Source organism: Ptychodera flava, chromosome 16, assembly GCF_041260155.1.
Source record: "Ptychodera flava strain L36383 chromosome 16, AS_Pfla_20210202, whole genome shotgun sequence".
In the NCBI taxonomy this organism is placed as follows: domain Eukaryota; kingdom Metazoa; phylum Hemichordata; class Enteropneusta; family Ptychoderidae; genus Ptychodera; species Ptychodera flava.
In genome coordinates, this window is record NC_091943.1 from 31620030 (window position 1) to 31642744 (window position 22715).

General features: G+C 37.0%; 1 protein-coding gene across 4 annotated transcripts in view; it reads right to left on the minus strand.

The window, feature by feature from the left end:
- Window positions 1-12209: 12209 nt before the first annotated feature.
- Window positions 12210-22715, minus strand: part of LOC139114611 (contactin-5-like) — a 48310-nt gene continuing 37804 nt past the window's right edge. For 3 of the 4 annotated variants that reach the window (XM_070676430.1, XM_070676428.1, XM_070676427.1), the window contains 4 exons: window positions 20803-20914; window positions 18623-19002; window positions 17544-17680; window positions 12210-15453 (listed from right to left, as the gene is read on the minus strand). In XM_070676430.1, the coding sequence (XP_070532531.1) occupies window positions 15295-15453; window positions 17544-17680; window positions 18623-19002; window positions 20803-20914 (788 nt within the window). In that variant the 3' untranslated portion in view covers window positions 12210-15294. The remainder of the gene's footprint in view (window positions 15454-17543; window positions 17681-18622; window positions 19003-20802; window positions 20915-22715) is intronic. The other variant, XM_070676429.1, reaches the window with a different exon arrangement.

Sequence of the window (22715 nt, forward strand, 5' to 3'; positions counted from 1 at the left end):
CACGACCATAAGGTGAAATATCAAATCATCAACCGCCACAACTGTGATGCGTCTCGTACTTCACAACAGCGTAAGGAACAACAACAGGTCCCTTATGCGAGATGCCGCATTTGCTTCGTCCCTCGTAGCAGTGCTTCTTGCGTATCTCTGTGTATATGTCTTGTGTATATGTGATGACGATATCACCATTAATCAACCCATCTCTTCCCCCAGTTTTTGTAAGCATTGATAGCAAAACAATGGATAGAGTTATGATTCGCAGTATCCAATCCCTGCAGTATCCAATCCCACACACTTGTTAGTGTGTGTGTATAACACATCAAAGTATAGATAATTGGAACTGAAATTTAGGAAAACAAAGTTAGATCCAATATAGCACCTCGAGACGATGGAGTGTATCGCAATACGATCGATCTATCGAGAGATATAGATTACCTTTCATGGGGATACATGTGATTTTCTGTGTCACTTTCAATCACACATATCTTTATTTCATATGAGACCCACCTTTTCAGTGTTAACGTATAGAGGATTAGTTTCATGTATTTCCAATATCGAATATTTATTTACAGTTTATTAGATCTATAATACGTTGTTTCAAAATAATTGATTTGTTGCACCACAATTACGTGTACTTCTTTGCGTGATGTAATCATAATAGATTCTGAGACGGACGATTTTATTTAATGTGAATAATTCTGATGAATATCTTAACAATGCTATATTTCAAGACACTGTCATGCTGGCACAGGTTCGATCTTTTAAATTCTTTGTCAGCAATCACCGATGTGACATCAAATGAGACGAGTCTGCGGTGGATAAGCTACCAGTTGTCGCTCAGCTGTTGTCGGGTGTCGAATATCACCATGTTCCCATGTCGACTGTCTTCGTGAACGACCTGACTCCACCGTTATGTGAGTTACACTGTTACAGTCAGGTGATGCCTCTAACAGCTACGTTGTCGGGCCGACAAGCCACGGTCTTCTGATGTCGACTTCCATCGTTGTATGGGGGTGTCGACGTTCTCTGCGGCGCCTGCAACAATCATGCTTGCCAGTGTCACCGGATAATCGCAAGGAACTTATATACAACAAGTTCTGCAACCATAAGCTGAGTGTTGAGACACATTCAAATGGATGAACAATTTTACTCAAATAATCTGTTTGATATCAAAACACTGTTTAAAGTTTGACATTGACACTTTACTTGTCTGACATAGAACGCAACAAGGTATAGCACAGGGGCTCGTACTCGTTTGTTTGTGTCTGTTTGTTTGTTTGTGTGTATGTTTGTGTTTGTTTATGTTATTTTTAATAAAATAACAGCGAAAAGCTGTTTGTTAATATTTGTCAATAAAGAGCAGTTTATTTATTTATTTATTTGTTTGTTGATATGTATTTCCGATGGTTAAGGTTAGGGTTAGGCTTAAGTTGAGGTTAGGGTTAGGGTTAGAGTTAGACTTATTGTGAATTAGTCTAACCCTAACCCTAACTTAACCCTAACCCTAACCCTAACCTTAACCCTAACTTAAGCCTAACCCTTACCCTAACCATCGGAAATACATATCAACAAACAAACAAACAAACAAATAAATAAATAGACTGCTCTTTATTGACAAATATTAACAAAACAGCTTTTCGCTGTTATTTTATTAAAAATAACAAATAAACAAACACAAAAACATACACACAAACAAACACAGACACAAATAAACAAGGAGTACGAGCCCCCTGTGGGTATAGTTCTACGTAAGCAAGAAATGCCTACCCACGTATAGGCGTTTAATGGCAGGTTGTATAAATTAAAGTTAAAGAAATCGACATGCAACAAAACTATCATGAGCGTTGTACTCGTTACCTTTCATCTTCGTTGACTTATGGTTCTAATGACGTTGGCTGGTAAAGTAAATAAATTATTTAATTGGTTGGTCACTTACGGATTACTATAAATTTTACGATGGCTAAGCTTAATGTAATTTAATTTCAGTAATCGCTATTTTATTGTGATTTCCAACCTACTCAGGCAGGCGATGAAATTGTCAAGCAACGTAACAAAAAGTACTTAATTTTGCTTAGCATATCAACGTTAACTGTTGCTTTCGATCAACACTGAATATGCTAATTGTGTACCGGGTCCATAGTTGAGCTGTTGGTTTTCTGATGGGTTCTCTCTGTCTTTTGGACATGTCTTCGACGATTTTTCAAGCCGCCACAACGGCCGAAGGCTATGATAGATTCCATAGACAAGTCACCGCATCCGTGCGCAAGCTGATAGTCGCATACGAAGAACAGTGGTGTTCTGGTGACTTTTATCGAGAGTTTTGGGCATTGTGACTCCTTATAACCTGGCTATCGATGAGTGTAAACAGAGTATTGGTGGAAAGAAAGAATTGGTGAAAAAATCATGTGTGCATAGCAGGTTACACACTGATTCAGTTGCTCGTCTGTGGTATATTTCATAGCTGTGGTAGGGAAGGCCTATGAGACCATCCAGTCAGAAAACCAGCTCAGCTCTGGACCCACAGCTATGAATATGCCATCATACGGTAGGTGAGTTTCCGCGCCAGCATAGCGATCGAAAAATTCAACTGCCCTTTTCTCTCGCGATCATAACAAGGCGCTACGTGCTGGTTTTATAAATTATGGGTTCTTATCGTGCTAAGTAAGCTTATCAAGGATCGGTTCATAGGTCAACGAGCAAGATTTATTGACAGTCTTCTAAAAGGCAATAAAAATATTGCGTTATAATCATTTTGAAATCCTATTTTGGGATATGCACTTTTGAATCAAGGCTTGGCGTGTTGCAAATCTTAGGGGTCACATATTTTTGTGTAATTTCGAGACATGTAATCAGAAATAATGTATTGTGCTTTGTCCTAATTACAGTTTGAACTTGCACTATGAACTTCCTTGTAAATCATCCATGAAAGTCCTTATTTCAGTCGCCAAAATAAAGTCTAGAGTGTTTGTTCAGAAACAGTGTCATGAAAGAGATACGAAAGGAATGAGTTTTATGAAATGCCTGTTTGAAAATGACATTTGAAATAAGGATACCTCGCCAAATAATTAATCAATTGATTGTCTCATCTGGATGAAACTACATTAAGTGTATGTAGGACAAGTCTAATACGTAGGCTGTTGAGAAAGGTTAAATTCTAGGACAGGTGATATTAAAGAAAAAAAACGCTTATCGTATTACAAAGCTATCAAAATAAAGGATAATAGTCATTAGATTAACCTGCTATTAATCTATAAGCTCTAAGAACAAGACAAAACGTCATAAATTACATCATGGTAAAAGAAGAGAAAAATGGATTACTTTTAGCTTTCTTTTATTGTCCCTGTCTGTTTATAATTGTTCCATTTTTAAAGATTATCCCTAGAGCGATGGTGTGAGAATGGTGTGATTACATGTGGAGAGACGTGGAGATAGGACAGTCGTTTTGCTAGCTTCTCAAAGCCTGAAATGCTTATTTCATGTGCACACTATGTCTCACTGTGATTTTTCCTCTAAAAGCTGTATTCATCGCAATAAACTAATGTTCCAACATTAATGGGTATCTCCGTGTCTGAGTAGTTTATCTCACTTCCATAATATCATAAATTTCATAGAACGGATTGGTCAGATGTGACGTTGAAGCGTTATATGAATTGTTGATATGAATGAATGCAGCGTGATTGCTTTCCTTGAAGTGGGGCGTGATTGCTTTCCTTGAAGTGGGGAGAGACGCAGTACGGTTAAGAGTTCATTCTGTTTAGCGTGCTTCAAAATCAAATTAATTTTTCTTTTCGAAATAAGAAAAACTTGTCGTCATTGGCAACGTTTATTTAAGTGACAAATGTACCTCTCAGAAGAGCTCATACGCGACACGCACAGGCAGGTGACGCCAGAAAACTAGGAAATAGGTAGGTGGGATGTCTCGGAAACTAGATCACAGGTAATCAGCCCGAAGTAGAAGGAAGTATGCTGATATACTTTCTTTTCATACCGATTCAAATGCCGATCTTTTGCACGTTCACTGAGACGTCTAAATCAGCCGTATGGAAATGTGCGTGTAGTTCCGTCAAAATACTACTCGCATCAGCCGAACTGAATATTATTCCAACAGGTGGAGGTGACAGCTTAAGAGAAAAAGTAAACTTTTCAACAGCACGCTTCAACAGATACTGTAAAGACGAATCCATGGCCTGAAAAGATTACTTCACGACCGCTCTATTACCTTTTTAATCATCAATTTCCGAGAGTAGGTTTGCAAACCGATTTTTTTCGACGAGGAAGGTATGCTTTATAAACGAGAGAGAAAGAAGTTGAGAAGTTGGAAATACAAAAAATCAGGTCGACATAAAGACTTCAGGTTGAATGCAACATCCAACATTTGGACATTCATGTCGTCACAATGTTTTTCTGATATTCTGCACTACTCAGCATTGTGCATATGCGACCGTTACCTGGGAATCAGAGCCATGTGCCATACATAATAAACATCCATTACCTGGTCATGAGGGCTATAGCGCGGCCCGTTTATTATCCCGAGGAGCCGTGCATTACCAGAAACACATCGCTATTCCCCGAGGCTGCAAGCCGAGGGGTATTGCGATGTGTTTCTGGTAACACACGGCCACGAAGGATAATAAACGGGCACAATAGCCCGAATAAAGACCAGGTTATAGGTGTTTTATAACACACCACACACTCATGATGTATTATGTTTATGGTTTTTAATGTATTTTGATGTTATGCACCGCAACAATCCATTGTGATAAGTTTACGTGGCGATTTCTCCACAGCAGTAATATATGAACCACTGTATTCCAAAAAAATATTCTAGCAACATCCTTGGTTGCACTTGAGTCTTTTTCGTCGATGAGCTGTTCAAGTTCCTACGCTGTTGGAATGGAAAATCTTGCTGTTTTAGAGAGAGGCTCGTCGTACATCACGTTCGGGTCACCCGCTATTGTTTCAAAGCTGCAGACGACACTACGGTCACGTGACCGGGCACTTTTCCAAATTTGGTCAAAAACTATTTCCCTGGGGAAAAGCCTTTAAACGGGAAGTTACAGGACCGTGGGTGCACAATAGGGGATTACTGTTGACGCTAGGCGGGAGTTTTTGAATTTTCATAGCATCGCTTTGAACGTATGAGAGATTTGAATAATCATGATGGGCACTTTCGTGACATATGGAAAGAGGGGTCAAATGGTCCTACAGGGAGCACATTTTGAAACATATGCCTTCTCCGACAAAAAGCGGAACATTTTTTCACTTTATTTGCGACACAAGTTTAGTCGCTATATATTCACAGACATCATATGCAAGATTCAATGACGATGAACGCCTGACACATGGCAAAATTATTGGATTCTGGGACCAAACACGGCACGTCCGATCAGTAGCGTGGCTTTTTAACATTTGCATAGATTTACGATAATCCGGCTTTTATAGGGGAAGTTCCTGTACCCTCTTACGTCACTTTTGGGGTCTCTAGACGTATTCTGTCGAATCGAAACACGGGATAAGCATGTGGCCTGTTCTAACTCGGCATCACAGTGTATACGTACAAAAAGCAGTTTTGCGGCTTTAATGAAAAATCAGTGTACGTTGCCAGGCTTGTAAAATTATGAAATCAACTGCATCATTTTGCGACAGGATTTGTCGTCCACAAAGAAGACAAAATATCCTCTCTTTCAATGAAATTGCGGTTAACATATTCAGTCGGCGGCATGACACAGGGACTGTTATGTTGTACACCTCCTCCTCGACTTTCACAAAAATTGTGCTCCTTTTGCTCATTGTGATATACTTAGTACCTCGCATCATAAATTCTATTTACAACCTTCGGTACCTACCGACCGTGCTCACGTCAGAAACGGAATCAAAGTATGGCGCGGCGCGCAGGCATCTAATTTTGATGTGGGAAAGTTTTGTCTACGAAAAAGAAAGCGGTAAAACTGTTAAACGAAACTCTTTAACACGCAAGGAAAGTTATAAACGTTTGTGATTGGTTTGGTATCCCTCTGTACCAACGCCGTAAAATTCGCCTCCCCTCTGATGACCATTCATCATGCTGCTACCTATTACTAGGTCTGAGGGAGAGAGCGTATTTGTAAGGGAAATTAAAATCCAATATGGAGGACTTCATTGGAAAAGAAGGATAGGATTTGTTCTATCCATCGCAGTAATTGTCACTCTAGACTTTGTTCAATCTGATTGGCTGTTGAAAGGTGTCCGTCATGTAGGCCATAGCCACTGGGAAACCAATAGTAAACCACGCCCACAATCAAATAGGGAAGAGAATTTCAAGTTGGATCGAGTTTGTAGTTTGATTTTCAGCTCGGTACATTTACAGAGAAAAGTTAAACAAAAAAAAGTAAACGTATAGTTTTCTTTTCTTCAAATTCCGTCATTTCTATCTCTCTCTCTCTATCAGCCGACCGTCTGCATGCTGGTGATAATAAAACGTTCTCGCTGTTCAAAGAAAGTCGTCATCCATTCATGTGTCAGATTGAAAAAAAAGTCGAATACTTGCTAGATTAATCGTTATCTCTTGAGGGGAGACTGAACCAACAGCTGGCGTTTTCCTGCTTTTCCACCTTGTCATCAATACGTGATTGGTTCAAGTACATGCTTTCCTCGTTTCCGATCTGAAAACCATATTTTCCATTTTCCCGCTCAGCTGATTGTCCCAGGCAAAGTCTAGCAAAATTACGGAAACCATCATATTTTGCATTTTCCTTTGATCTCGTCATTGGCTCACAATCTGCGTCAGAGAAGACTGACGCTCCTTGGGGACAGATATTTTGTCTCACTATGATCCCCATTTGTTCGTTGTTCACCAGCTGTGCAGATCCTGTACCCTGCCAGCATATAATTGAAACTTATGCTTCTCACAGTGTGTCACTCACCAAGACATCGGGTGTCATTTAACTTTCTGAGATGGCTCCCAGTTGGATCTCATTCAAAGTCTCGACAAAATACTGGCCCTTCTTGTTGGTGCCCAAAAGTTACAGACTATGCTCTGTCATTTGATTTCGGTCTCTACGGTGTAAAAATATATTCAATGAAGCAGAAATCCATTTTGAAAACACGAAATGTACTGCATGGATAGCTGAATTTATGATTTATGACCTACAGTTAGAACTTTGTAAAACGAGTATTCTGATCTTACTCCTCAGCGATACTAAATCTTTCAACCTAGGCAGACTCCGATTAGCATTACAGTAAATCATAGACCCTGGGTCTATGAGTACATCCATATATGGTGATACATATATATATCAATCAGTAGTAAAACCCGTCTTTTTAATGTATTTGTTCCATATTCCAAGATATCATCTTTTACAGTCCCCTTCCAATGATGTTTAAGGCGATACAGTACTACTTCGACAGATCTTCATAGGGCACATTGTGTAATGTGTAGGGTACCTTATAGATCAAAGTCTGAAAGCTCGACACACCTTTGACATCATCATTGAACGTAAATTGGTCAAGGTTATTATCACCATCGTCAATAGTCATACATGTATTTTACCTTATCAAAATAACGCTACATGAAGCTTTAATAAGGCATGATAGCAAGAGCGAGATAACGATTTATTGCCCGTCAAAGGGATGATAGCGGTAATACTGATGATGCCGCAGCTCAGATGTTGGAGCCGAAGCAAAGCAAGGGTATCATTAATATCATGAGAACAAGCTCGAGGGCAAGCGACATATCGTGATCTTGCCCGTGTTATCATGTGTTATCATTTTTATTTGCACCGAACAAACACTTTTGTTTCCGATACCTTTTGTGTAGAATGTAATCGAGAATCAAGCAAGAGTCGCCTCTATGAACCGCATCATGTCTTGATCGCTATGCTATCAGAAGCTAATTCTGCATTCCTTTTTGAAGCCATTGCTGTACAGGTACAGAAAATAAACAGTGGAGGCACGCGACGATTTGGTACGCGCAGGCGACGCCCAGCTGCAATGAATGTGCCAGAACTCAGCAGCGGGCTGACAGTGACAGTGATATACCAACCACGTGGGGCCGTTATCAACCATTACAACCAAGCATGTTTATCACTTTTTGGCTCAGTCAATCATAACAACCTGAGCTGTACTAAATGTACGAAACGATATAAATGGACCCGATCTCATCCATCCCAGAACGCAGTGCAATTATATCAATGTGCATCGCGTACTCTTGTGATCGATTCGAATTATTTTTCATTTGCCACTATACACTTCATGAGCAAATGTACACAGTTACACTGCATACAAACCAACAACCAGATCTGACTTTTCCCATTAGGGTTTTCATTGGCATTCAGGACGAATACATTTCAGCCGGATATAGGCTGAAACATCGTTACATATAATTGAGAGTCAACCCTCTGCAAATACACTCAAGTTTCAGTACTATCTTATTACAGCATCGGCAAATGAGACCTGTAATACCCGGTATGTAAAAATGAGTAGATATAACAAGTAAATGATACTTCGTGACTGTGTAGTCTTACAAAGGATCACGTTTGGATCTCGAGGGCGAGATGCCAGCGACAGCTCTGCAGCTGGGACACTGACGCCTTGCGCTTGTAATGCTACCCTACTTCTTTTATACCTACAAGGTATATGGTAAATTACAAGTAATACCTTTCGTCTTCATAAACTTAGAGGGAATGGGGGGGGGGGGGGGGGGGGTTCGTCAGAATTGGGAACTGCGCCTGTGCGGCTTTCTTGCAATACATTTCGTGTCCGATATCTAGATGCATCGCATCAACAGCTGCAACATTTAAATTTCAAGATGTACAATATGACAAACATGTTTTAACTTTCAACAATCGGTCGATCGCCGACGCACTTGGATACAGTGTTCACAATAGGTCGTATGAATCCCATACAATCTTACGGCGCAGTTCTGACGACCCCTGGTAAAACCCCCCCCCCCTTTAAAGATCAGAACACCTTATTTGTTTGAGGCCCAAAAACATATTTGCTGTTCCTACAGCTGTTCCTATAACATGGTTTTCAAAAATAGGGTAGGTCGACAGGATTTTTTTTTCCCAAAAAATTTTATTTTTACAAATATGCACTTTTAGGGGTTCAGGACGGTCATATACTGGCCACAATATTTCCAGAAAAATGTATCATACATATAAAGGAAAAAAATCAAATGACATCCTCGTTCAAGCAACAATCAAATGCAAAGTAACGAACGCGTGATTTTACGGGTTTTATTTACTTCCGTGTTTACCTTACTCTAAAAAGTTTAGGATCGGTAGGTAAAAAATAGGGTAGGTCAGGTTATCGGCACACCTCTTTTTTTTTGTTCGGCCTGACGGGTGTTCTCACAGAGCTAACTGCAGACTAAAACAAAAGCTGTCTTACGCATACTATGTAATTATTGTACACCTCTGTCTTTAGCTGTGGGTCCATAGCTGTGGTGTTTTCAGACGGGATTCCTGCCTTTTAGGACTGATTTTGACTTTCACGACTTTTAAAGCCTCCACCACACCTTGTGGTGGAGGGGTAAAAGTCACTTGAATTTAAAACACCACAGCTATGACGCTATGGACCCATAGCTACTCTGTCTGTGTAACCTACGGAGTTTTATCATACAGTAAGTTTCGGTATCAATGGACGTGGATAACCAGGGGCAGCCAATAAAAGCCTAAAAGGTGTTCGCAAGCTGTTCGATGGCGAGAGGGTAGATATTTTGTTCAATCAGTGGGTATCTGTTACATGTTAGTGGGCGGTGAAGAGCAACTCTTTTTTTTGTCAGTGGTCGGGGAATTTTGTTTTAATTTAACAGTGGGCGACAGTCGCTAGTCAACGTAAATGGGAATGTGATTTTTCGGTACAAAGTGAAAAGAAGTCTTTACAAACCTGAAAGATAGCACACTTTAGGTCAGTATAAGTCATAACGTCGATGTTAGGGTAATGGACAACTATTGTGATGGGGAGAGGGGAGTGGAAGTTCTCGTTTTTGGGAGAGGGTCACCGGGGAGTTTTTGTTGGGGGAAGGGTGAGTGGAAAACATTTGCTGTGGAGGGGAAGCTTTTTGACATTGTGATGGGAGGGCAGTTGACTAACAGTGTTTACTTCCCCGCCGAATTTTATTTTTGCCAAAATTATTTTCAATGCTATATTAACACTAAAAACCAAACTGAAACTCGAACACCTTTTTTTGAAATCTCATGAATAAACTGCCCCTGAATGGGGGGTGGTGTTATCACACTATTTGACCTATGACGTCACAAGTATTATGTGAACACTAGGAGACGACATTCACTATTTTTTTGAAAATATACACGTAACCATCACTAAGTCATGCAGCCGATTGTCAAAAAGCATTGGATTTTTAAGAAATAATCTTGGTGAACTACAGCGCGTTGAAGTTTCGTTCTCTAGGCTGAACCTATTCCAAGTCTGCATGCGTTCGCGAGATGGATTACACAACAAGGCATTCTGAAAAAAATATTCTTTTTTACTTTTCCGGTAAAAATTCGACAGAAAAGATGTATGATAGTAAGGTTATTCACAAAATTTGTCGTTACAATATTTGATTTATGTACTCGATGACATGCTTTATTTTCACTCCATGCATTTATTTAGGAAATAGGGCAATATTGGCTGACCCTCAACTGTTGACTTTTTACAGTCAGACACTACTGGGAAATTTTTGCATAATGCATTTCATCAGTGTATATAAGCCGCTCTCTGATGCTATAAACGGGGCAGTGTGCAGCTTGATGCAAACCTGGTATTTATAGTTACATGACAAAAAGTAATGAAGTTGCAAGTCTAGTATCTCGCCAGTAAGCTTAAATATGTGGCTTTGCTCTCCTTTTTTTTGTTGTTTGTTTTTGTTTGGGGGGCTTGTCAGCACAGCCCTAGAGTAACTTTTGCTCTCCTGTTTTGGGGGGGGTGTTGTCAGCACAGCTGCAGAGTAACTACCTCTGACTCACTGTGAAGTTGTTAATGACCTTCAAAAATGAATACAAATGTATTGCATGTACTTTATTGTTAACAAATATTACAATCCTTTGGGCAAAATTGATGTAAAAAACATCTGAAATGTACATTGGTTTTCACAACGACATTTGCCAGTGTGCCTTTACTGGTAACATCAAAGTCCAGACAAAATATTTCCATTTACATGTAATTAAATTCGTACAATGACAAATCATACTCATAAATGCACATGGCGGCAGGTTTCTCTGCAGAGGAAGTGGGGTTTTAACTTTGTAAGTAATTCAGTAAAGAGAAAATATCACTACCATAGCATAGCTAGAGCAATCTCATCCTTTGGGAGGGGATTTCATTGAAAATACGGTGAGTTCAAGCTACCATTTGGTGGAAATTTGAGTTTATCAGGGTATCTTTCTTTAAGGCGTCCACCTAGGATGATGAATATAAATGGCAATATGGCTTAGAGCAACCAACTACACATCAATTTTTAAAATGACAATTCATCTAATTTTTTTCCCATTGAAACTAATGTTATTTATGCACTCGTTGTGACAACTCTAACAGTTAAAAAGGAAATAAAACATTTCAGAGCAAAACGGTCTCAACTTTTTTCGTGTGTATGTCATCTAATTGTAACTTTACTACATTGGATAGTTGTGTTGAATCATGGCCAGTTTATATTTCTTATTGTCGATGACATCATTACTATGCAAATAAAACAATCCATGATGATGTCATTACACATTCAAACTAAACTCACTTTCACATGTATATTCATGGAAGTTATTCCACAGTTGAGAAATGTATGAATCTTACACTGCATCAGACATTAGACTATAAGTGATGTCTGACACATTGGCTGAAAGTTGGGCAATATTTACAGAACACAGTGGACCATGTGGGAACTACTTGTTATATCTCATCCATGGAGGTTGTTCATTTTAATATAAAATTACAAACGGCATCCTAATCTAATCCTTTTACAGACCTCATTTGATTACATTTACCGGCAACATATATTTCACACGGAGCCAAAATTAGCCTTGGGTTAGCCTTGTCATTTGAGAATAACAGAAACCGTGCATGCTCAGCTTACACTGTGTATGCCTCTGTGATTGTTACAGCAATCATGGAGCTGTACATAGTGTGAACTGACTGCCCATCAAAAACACATACACCCTGCTGCTGCATCTTGATCCATTCTCAAGATTCTCTGGTGAAATAAGGATATGAATATCAAAATACAAAGGACTACATTCTACTCAATTTGACTGAGTACCAAGGAACATGGTATTTATTTTATCAAAAGAAAATTTTGAAATTAAACCACAGAAAGGTGTCACAAAAAATCCTTTGAAAAAGACTCAAACAAATCACAATCAAGAAGACACTAAGAAGATGTGTCACTCAGTGAAATTGCATGAAAATTATCAAATTCATATTTGTAATGACACAATGAAACAAGGATGTGTTGCAAAGAAATACATAAAAGCATGGCCTACTCAGAAAAGGATATACATAGATTTTTCCCATTATTTTTTACTGATAAAAGGTTTTTTCATGACTGAAAGATGACTAAAGCTTGTAGATTAAGATCTTTGAATTTAAGACATATGAAGGTACTGGGACATACTTGTCTTGATCAGCTGTCCCTGTAAAAGTAATATTACAAAGTCCAACTATGCAATACACCTATGTTTGTGTGTGAACTCATACCTTCTATGTTTGACGGCATGCATATTAATTGTGTAGCAATGTTACTTTCAGTTTTAGTTTCTTGTAGTCATATGATTTATACAGTATTTTTGTTAAATACAAAATGTATATAGCGTTATGCACAGAATGTCAAAGCATGTATGGCATCTGCTACGTTGAACAGTGTGTAGCTTGTCCAATGCGTCACACATGGTCCCCTCATCCATACATGATTGTACATGTATTTTGTAATAATTTGTATCTATACAAGTGTTCACACCAAATCAAGAGTATTAATATCATGATTGCTGTGAATTTACATTGTAATCAAAAACAATTTGTACTTAATACAAAGTATTCTTATTATAAGTTCTCTGTATAAAAATCTGAATGAAGTCTCCTTCAGACCAGGTAGAATAGGTTGGAATTTGATGTTTGAAACTGTGGCAAATATATAATTCCACATTGTCAGTGATGGTATCCTTTAGTCTCTTGAGCTTTTGAGCACGCCTGACTTTGAATGAGACTTCTGTGTGGAGTACGGGCAGGACAACTACTAACCCTTTGAGTGCTGTAATTTTTCCTACCAAAATTTTAGTGCAACATTTTATCAAGTTTTTATGAATTGTCCATACTTTGTTTTGATAATTTTGGACCAAACGAATTTCACATTTCATTGACTACAGTTTTTCATCAAAATTTTGCAAAAATATGAAAAAATTTGACTGGGGTACATTTCATAAAGCGACAAAAATTGACTTTGTGCTCAAAGGGTTTACAAGTTGAATAGCATCACATTGATTCAATAAGTTGGTAAAATCAAGACAACAAATCATCAGTAACAATGTAACTAGTCAGAATTTTGGGTCGCTTTGACAAAAAATCAAAGGCACAATTCTCTCTCTGGCCTGACAATATGACTTTTGAAACTATGCAACTGATAACTATAACTCATTCATAAAATATTTTTTTTTTTTTTTAAATTTACATGTATCAATCTTCACGTAAAAATCTTCAGCCTATTTGCAACTCGGATGTCAAAATTTTGAAAAAGGAATTTGAAATTTGTAATTTTTTTCTAGGTTTACAAAAGTTTATTAAAAAAAACTTTTAACCAATAATATGCCAAATAAATAAGAGCAAAATTAAAAATCCAATTTTGTCAAGGCATGCAATAAAATTTCATCATTGCTCATTTCACACACTCATTGATTATTGAAATATTCATCATATATAATCAAAACATATTAACAGGAAAACATACCGGTATAAAGAGTGCAATTATATACAAGTGTTTATCAGTTAAAAGATGATCTTTTGCAAATATTAAACTACATATTATATCCATATTCTGAATAATTATTACATGTAAAGTTATTGTGCTCTTATTAAATGAAATATGAATAAACATTTCAGTCAGGCATATGAAAGATGAAATGTGTTTACCATCTGATTTTACATGTGTCAATTTGATAATATATTTAGAAAAAATTGTGTTTCCTTGGAAGGGATAGGACCACATTGTGTAATATGGTAAAACATATTACTGCTATAACACATACAAAATGTGCATTTCTTGAATAAGTTGAGAACAAAACTTTGACTCAGATATTTTTTGCAAACTGTACAAGTAAATCTGACATTGAAGTCTTGCCTCAGTTTGTCAGCAGGGACAATGAATGAAAGTCATAAAGCTCATCTGGAAGTTTTCGTATTGAATTGAACAGTACTATAATGCATAGGATTCATTGACAAAACATGAAATGTTGTAAAACCCCTCAATTCTATCAGAGGGGTAGGAGGGAATACTTTTAAGGCACATTGTTCAGATGAGCTAAGAGGGCTGCAGCTTCATAACATTTCTGAAAGTTTTACACAAGAAGCTGTAGCATGGTGGTGGAAAGACATGCATAATAAAATCTAAAACACTTGTCTAGACTTTATCTATTTTGTTCAAAAATAAATGTAATAACAATGTCTACCAAATCTATTGCTTTGAAGGGATTCTATCAGCACTCTCTGTTACCTACAACTGACTACTTGTGTACGTGGCTCCTAAAAAATAACGGCACAAAGCAATCCTGCTTTGTAATTACAGCCGTGTCTGTGTTCCCTACATCTTCAACAAATAGTAATGCATCGCCTAGGGTAATGCAAAAATTTAGGAACATGGCTGAATGCAATATTTTCTAGCTATGCCCTGTTTTTATTGAAGTTAGTTTCCTTTATATGGCTTGAGATAGCTGAGCCATCAGTTTGTCAGTGCACGATCAAAAAGGCACATTATCATACTTTGCATACCTTTTGAAATTGCACTACATATATATTAGCATCACTTGATGATGTCAATATACCCTTTTTGCAAATATAGCAAACATTAAATATTTATATATCTGTTATACGGTATATTGGATTAAACATAAAAATATTGAAAAATGTATTAAATAGTTATATGCTCCAACTTGCTCCTACTGATTATGGGCAAGAAATTACCTTTGGTGAAAATTCATTATCAACAATTAATTTGGAGAAAAGTTTGTGTATACTTTGAATTACCATTTGTCAACCACAATACAATAAACTGCCCTCGAAGGTGGCAGACATCTTGGCTAGTGAATTATGGGTAAATGCACGAATACAAAGTCATCAAAGTGATGTCTTTTCATTGCTGAGTAAAATGACAGACATGTTAGTATCATAGTCTTGGAAATCAATATTTCCAGATTCTTCTCTGGTTAACACGGCAGCTATGGCGGCAGCACTGTCTCGCTTCTTTCGGTTTCTCTTCTTCATACTAAAGTTTACCTGGATAGAAATGAGGAAAAACACAGCCCTCTCAATAAAATACACAGAAACTTTAGCACTGCCATCGCAAAAACATTTCACACATGATAGATGATGACAATACCAAGGTTAGGGAGCAAATACCAAGGTTAGTGGAAAATGCCTGAAGGATGTTTATCATTTTTGTGACAGATGAATTACAAATCTCTACAGGAAATACAGAAATAAGTTTTCTTTCAGTAAAGCTACACAGTTATACTGATATAAAAGTGGAGTGTTTCAAAGCTTTGATTTTTTGAGTGTTCTGAACTTTCAAAGTACATTCCCTTGGTGAGTGTGTTCCAAACTGATAGTCTTTCTAGAAATATTCCTCTGTGAACTATAATGTTCAGTTGAAAGAAAAGAAGAAAAAATTATGAAAAAAATCAGTGATGGCCTATATGTCAAATAAATGAGGCTGTTTTGAGACAATGACAAGCTAATGAAATTTTAAATGAAATCATAAGGCATACTGATTGGGCAATGCTCAAAGCAGTCTTTTCTATCAATAATCTCTGTTCTCTTATCAGTTTCAATGTTTCATGATCTGTTATCACCAGAAGCTGAGCACTTCCTAATCTGCTGAAACGCTGGCAAAATTTCATGGCCTAGAAGCATACAAGCAAACAAGTACGGTCAAAAACCTGTAACTTGGAAAAGTCAGAATCACACGTATTTTGAACTATGGACAATCTGATCTAATCAATAATTGAAGGCTTTTTCAGAAACCTTTAAACTGTAGATTTTCATTAACACTGAATGCTACATGTATAAGTTCATGCTGGGCCTTCTAGAAATCACATCTACCGAACCACTACGTTTTCCTTTTTGAAAATACCACAGTCCCCTCCACACACTGTGAGTACACCAACTCTTAACTTGATTAATGACTTTAATCAGTATTAAGGTTCCAAGACAAGAAATTTGACCTTTTTAATCTAACAATTCTTTAACGGTTAATAAGCTCAGAACCCCTGTAAAGTATACATTTTCTGAAGCCTAGATATACGGGAACATTTTGGTAACCACAGTGTCTCCATTGTTTACATAACTACTAGTGACACGGTAATTTGCATAACCTTAAAAAAACATTTTTCCCTATGTTTTGTCTCAATGCTTCAAATATCTGACTCAAACTTGCTGGAATGCAAGCTGTCACAACGCTCCTCCAAATTGTGTCTCAGATTTTTATAATCTTGCTTAGTTTTTTTGGAGCACAATTTTAAAGAAATCAGCTACGCTGAAATTCACTGCTCTGGAAGTTTTTCTGGCATAAAAAACTGTTGTAAGAAGGTTTAAAAAAATTCTGAGACACAATTTTGAAGACACTTAGGACAGCTTGCACTCACACAAATTTCAGCCGCATATCTCAAAGCATTGAAACAAAACATAGGGAAAATCGATTTTTGAAAGGTTATGCAAATTACCTGTCACGTGATAGTTATGTAAAACAATGGTGACACTATGGTAACCAAACTGTTCCCCTATATCTAGGCTTTCCGAAAATATACAATTTACGGGGGTTCTGAGCTTCTTAAACACTAGAGAATTGTTGGTTTAAAATGGTCAATTTCTTGTCTTGGAACCTTAAGCTATATCAATGCATTGTGCATGTGTACTCATAGCAAAGCTACAGCAATCTGTAGTTTTCAGTGCTTGATGGTGTGATAATCAACAGAGGAGGGACTGAGGATAATTTGAACATTGATGTGAGTGATGCAAACATTTAAAGCTAAGAACTGGTGAGAATTTACACAATAGTACACTGTTGTATGACATATCTTTATAGTTGTAAAATATTTAACCCATATCATGTGCTAATCAGGCACATCACTCAATAGAAAGCAGACAGGTTATCACAAACAAACACTGCTGGATGAGAACTGGGAAGTTTCTGAAAGCTAACAGTCAATTGCAAGACAAATTGTGATATCTTGGTAACTCGGGATGAAAAATGCAAGGAGCAACAGAGAAAACTAACGCAAGCAGATGGAATGATTCTGAGATAAGTAAGGTGCAGGATGGGTATACAATATACCGGTATGTGGACCTGGATTCAGTCATGCAGTTACCTTAGAGTAGAGTGAATCCAACTCAGTGGCAGACAGTGATGACATGTTGGTACCTGTAGACAATGCAGGTGAGGGGATCTCCCTTGGGGTCACATTCTCAGAGATAGATGGAGGAATATTGATATCTGCTGAGGAAGCTATTGGGGTAGAAAAAGGAAATAAAGCATGCAGGGGTAACTAAAAACATGCAGTATTTCAACATTCCCATCAAAATAAAAGTCTTTGAACACAAATAGACTTAAGACACTCACACAGGATACCAATGACCATGAGAACAGAAATGTATAGTAAACCTGACTATTCAAATGCAAACAAAAGTCAGGCAACAAAATTATACATGCAATGCAATCATGCAGTGCAAAGTAACATAACACAGACTAATCTGTCAACATATTTGTGAACTTTGCCCATGTGTAGAAAGACAGCCTGACAGTGTAACAAAATAATGTGACAACTACCGTTTACAGTATGGGTATATGGATTATACTTCCATGTTGAACGCAACACCAGAAAGGATATTGATTTGTACACTTTTAAATTTTACAATACTTTGGTGGTAGTCTGCTAATTTTGTGGATTTATTTTGTAGTATATCTTCTGTGAGTGACGTTTTCCTCGTCTTGTTTTTGTGAAAATAAAAATTTACTTTCACCCCATGGAGTTAGCATAGGGACACCATGCCATTCTGAATTTTTAATGTTGGTGATTTTTAGATATTTAGTTGTTTATCTAGTACTGAAATTTACAGAGTGACCTTTGGTTTCTATTTCTGATTATGAAAGAAAATGGTTTTCAAGTTTCATTGAGGAAAGTTTCAGGAACAGTTTAAACCTATCAGTTTCAAGTTTGTCACTGCCCAAATTACAATATTTGCTACAGCTATGACTACTTGAGAGAGTACTGATCAAGATCATGGAGTTATAGACTGTAGTATCAGAAATAACATATTCGTCTTTCAATGTAACAAGTGGAAATATATTGATTGCTTTTTTCCTCTGTCCTGACAACAGCACAAGTGCATATAAAAAAACACACCAGATGTTGTACAGATCATTAAAATGGTCAATGCCATAACTTACATGCACTACCAGTATTCCTGTCTTTACTCTCTGGCAAGTATTTCATCCTGATTTCATCCAAGGAGCTATATCCAAAGTCATTCATAGGATAGTCAACTTCCAATGTCTTCCATGGCCCTGCTTCCTTGTTCATATTATTAGCATTTGAGTTTTTGTCTTTGTTGTTGACATGTTCTTTCCCTGATTTTTCCTTCTGATCATCCATTCTGGTCACATGCATGGGTACAGACTGGTTAGATGCACCATCCATTTTCATGTTATTGTTTGGTGATGTGGAAGTGTCATTCTCAATGGTTGCCCTGACAGCAACATCACTTCTTGGACTGCTGTGTCCATCTGCTTTTTCTCTCTCCGCTACACTCTCAGAAATTGTAAGTGATCTGAAGTGGTAAAAAACAACATTAATTATGTAAAATATGGGAATATTTCATGATAATTTATCTAAAACCTTGCAATCAAAAGTTTTCTGGGCAAAATTTTCAACAAAAATTTGCAGACAATTCATGAAATTTCCAAGGATGTTCTGCGCAAATTCAGTCAAATAAATCAAAATTCTACAAAATCATGGAGTCATTTCATGCAGCAATGGAGTTTCAACTCCCTTACCTAAACAGAATTTCTGGAATATTTCTAGAAAATCTCACACTTTTAAATTTTTACTGCCATCTAATTTTCACACAAATTTTTGGGATGGAATTGGCCTGAAACTGATGTCTGGGATAGTCATTTATACTTCCTACCAATAAAGTTAATTTTCTTTTACGGTAACATTATTGTTTTTCTGTAATCACAACAATGTTTCCACTTTGATGAAGTATCATTGTATGGTCATATCAAAACAAAGTGGGGTAACCGCACTGCCTCAGTCAGTTTTTCAAACTTTTCAGTAACTATGTTTTGTTCCAAATCCATTGTTTGCTTAGTAAGGTTGGACCTGTCTTAGGAAGGTGTCAATGAAAGGGTACAACTACCAGGCAAAATTTAATTAAAGATAGATTTCTGGAAGACATGTTTCACACGAGTGACAGTTTCCTGCTGTTTAATCAAGATCTTGTCTAGGAGTTTTGTCTTTTTCTGTTGATTTAAAACACCAGATATGTTTTGGTAGACAAGAGATCTTTACCTGTCTCTTTCAACGGTGACTTCATTATCTGATTTGCAATCTGTCAATTTATCAGTGACAGTCTCATCAATTCACTTGTTAACAATGTTACATTTTATCTCTTTTACTTTTACTTTGTGAATGTACCAGTATGTAATTTCACAAAATTACATTTTACTTGATCTGCATATTCAGTACAACATTTACACTCCTGCACTGCTTTTTGGAGTCTTTTTTCTAGAGTGGGAGTAGTATGAACAGAGTGTTGAAAACTTTTTTAAAGTGATAGCAATATGTGATTGATAGGTGATCATGTCGGGCAGTATGGCATTCATTGAAAATAAACGGGGCAAAAAACTTGTGAACTAATGTATCTTTCACTCACATAGCACAAAAATCTTGAATCAAAAACAGAACTTGGATTGTAGCTTTGCCGATGAACTTCAATGACGTTTGTTGCTGATATTACAGACAAAGATGAACACACATTCTAAGACCACAGAGAGAATCTTCATTCACTTTCCACTTGAGAAAGTTAATGTCACAAAATAATAATAAAAACTCTGCAACAACATCTTCAAATCACCAGACATAGGTAAACATGAAGCGATGTCACCAATAAAATGGACAATGTGCTCACTTATGAAATAAAGATTTAGCAAATGTGTCAATGCTTTGGAAATGTATTTTGATGGAACTTCCTACATGTAGGTCTGATTTTGAAGGATATCAGTATTTTATCAGGATTGATTTCTGCAATGCATGATCAAAACTATTGCCTTTGTTTCATGGATGACTGACTTTTTACACTTCAAACCTCTTCTCCCCTCCCCCTCCCCCATAACGGTTTCTGACTAAAGACAATGTAATTTGATATTATGTGTAACCCAGAAGGTGATGCGGTCACAATTCCAAGGCAATGTGAACTAATTTACGTGTGATACAAAAGTGACTGGCCAAGCAAAATATGGCAGAGAAAAAGATGTGATGTGGGTGGGTGCTGACGCAGAGCACTAAGGATGTGAAAAGTGCAAGGACTTTGGCAGAGGCTGTACTTTCACATCATTTCTCAGCTTACCCTTTGGAATAATGCGCTCTGCTTTCTTCAAGTTCAACTGCTCCATAATTGTCATTACTTTGTACGGATGATGACCGGTTTTTTCGAGACTTTTTCCCAGATGGAGCAATTACTGTAAAAGAGGAAGTGGAATTGTGAAAATCATATTAATTCTATGACAACATCTAAATTTAAAAGATTTTTTATTTCTCTCTGAGTGCCTAACTCATCATAAAATCATGGAATAACTCACACTATATAGAAGAAAAATCTTTAGGTTTCATCGGGAAATATCAGAAAATTGCGATTCTATCCCGTTGAGCTTCAGGAAATATCAAAATGGAAAACATTGTGATAGTTTTCTGTCAGGAAGTAGCATTCTGTGATAGTTTCCATGACAACCTGGCAATGATGTCATCACTGCACTACATGTTCTCTTTTTGTCAGCCTTTTTACAAAGTCTTTGGATGGTTTTTTTTTTACTTCAAGCGAATTTTACAAAGTGATTATAAGTACTCTAGAAAATTCATCAAGTCTAGAGGCATAGGATTATGCTTTGACAGAGCCGGCAAACTCGAACGCCACAAAATTGGGGTCAAAATGATTATTACTATAAAGATCTTGACATTACATTCAACAACATATTCTTGATTGCTGCAATGCCTGTAGCCTTACATTTAATCAGTATACAAAATACCATGTACACACATCCTCAAGACATTTTGTATTTTCCATATTTAAACTGTTGTTTGACATTTATCCTGATACATGATAAAATTTTCAAACTTGTGGCACATTTGAGTCCTAGATGTTTTTGTATTCTGATATATATTCATATCAGCCAAATATATTGAATCAAACAACATTTTTCTTCAAGAAAGTGATTTACACTTGATAATAGATCATGGAAGAATTGTACAGGGGTGAAAATTTTCTGGAATGACTTTTATCTTTGTATTTTTATCATCTGGTGATAAAAATCTTCTTTCAGGTGATTAATTGAACATTCTTCCAATTGTTTTTCTCATAATTTTTGCTTTAATTATAAGTAATTATTTTCTGCATCCACGACAGCAATACCTTGAAGGCATGTATTGGCACCAGATTGTCTCCTCAGAAAATTTACCCATCAGATTACAATTTCAATGGAAAACAAAAGGCTATCACACTTCCATAATCCTCTTACAGACTAGAACAAAGGATATCCCAGGGATCGCGAACAGTGCCTTGGCTGATATGAATAAATATCTGAGGTAGGGAACTCGATCCCAAGGATCAAGTTTGTTCTAGTCTGTAAGAGGATTATGAAGGTGTCACAGCCTTTTGTTTTCCATTGAAATTGTAATCTAGTGAGTATATTTCCTGGCAAGACAATCTGACGCCTGACACAGGCCTTTAATCACAAACAACATTATGTTTTAGCTACACTGAAACAGTGTATTTCAACCATAATAGTCAACACACACTGTCATGGACACAATGTCCACTCATAAATTGACCACTGATGTACAAGCTGGTATTCACAGATGATGAAAGACTTAAAAATTTGAAAGAGCTGCTCAGCAGTGGTGACATTAGATTCAAGAAGTTCTATTAACCCTTTGAGTGCTGTAATATTTCCAAAATTTTAGTGCAACATTTTACCAGTTTTTGTAAATTTTTCTGTAATTGTTTTGATAATTTTGGACCAAACAGACATCACATTTCATTGGCTGCAGTTTTTCATCAAAATTTTGGCAAAATATGCAAAACTTTGACTGCGGTTACATTTTATAAAGGCGACAAAAATTGACTTTGGCGCTCAAAGGGTTAAAAAGAGATTGTTTGAATCCCTCCTGGCATTTTCCATCATATTCTGCATTATAAAAATGGGGGTTTGTTTTATGACGTCATAACTCCTCCCGGTCACAAGTATACCTCCTATTTTAATGACA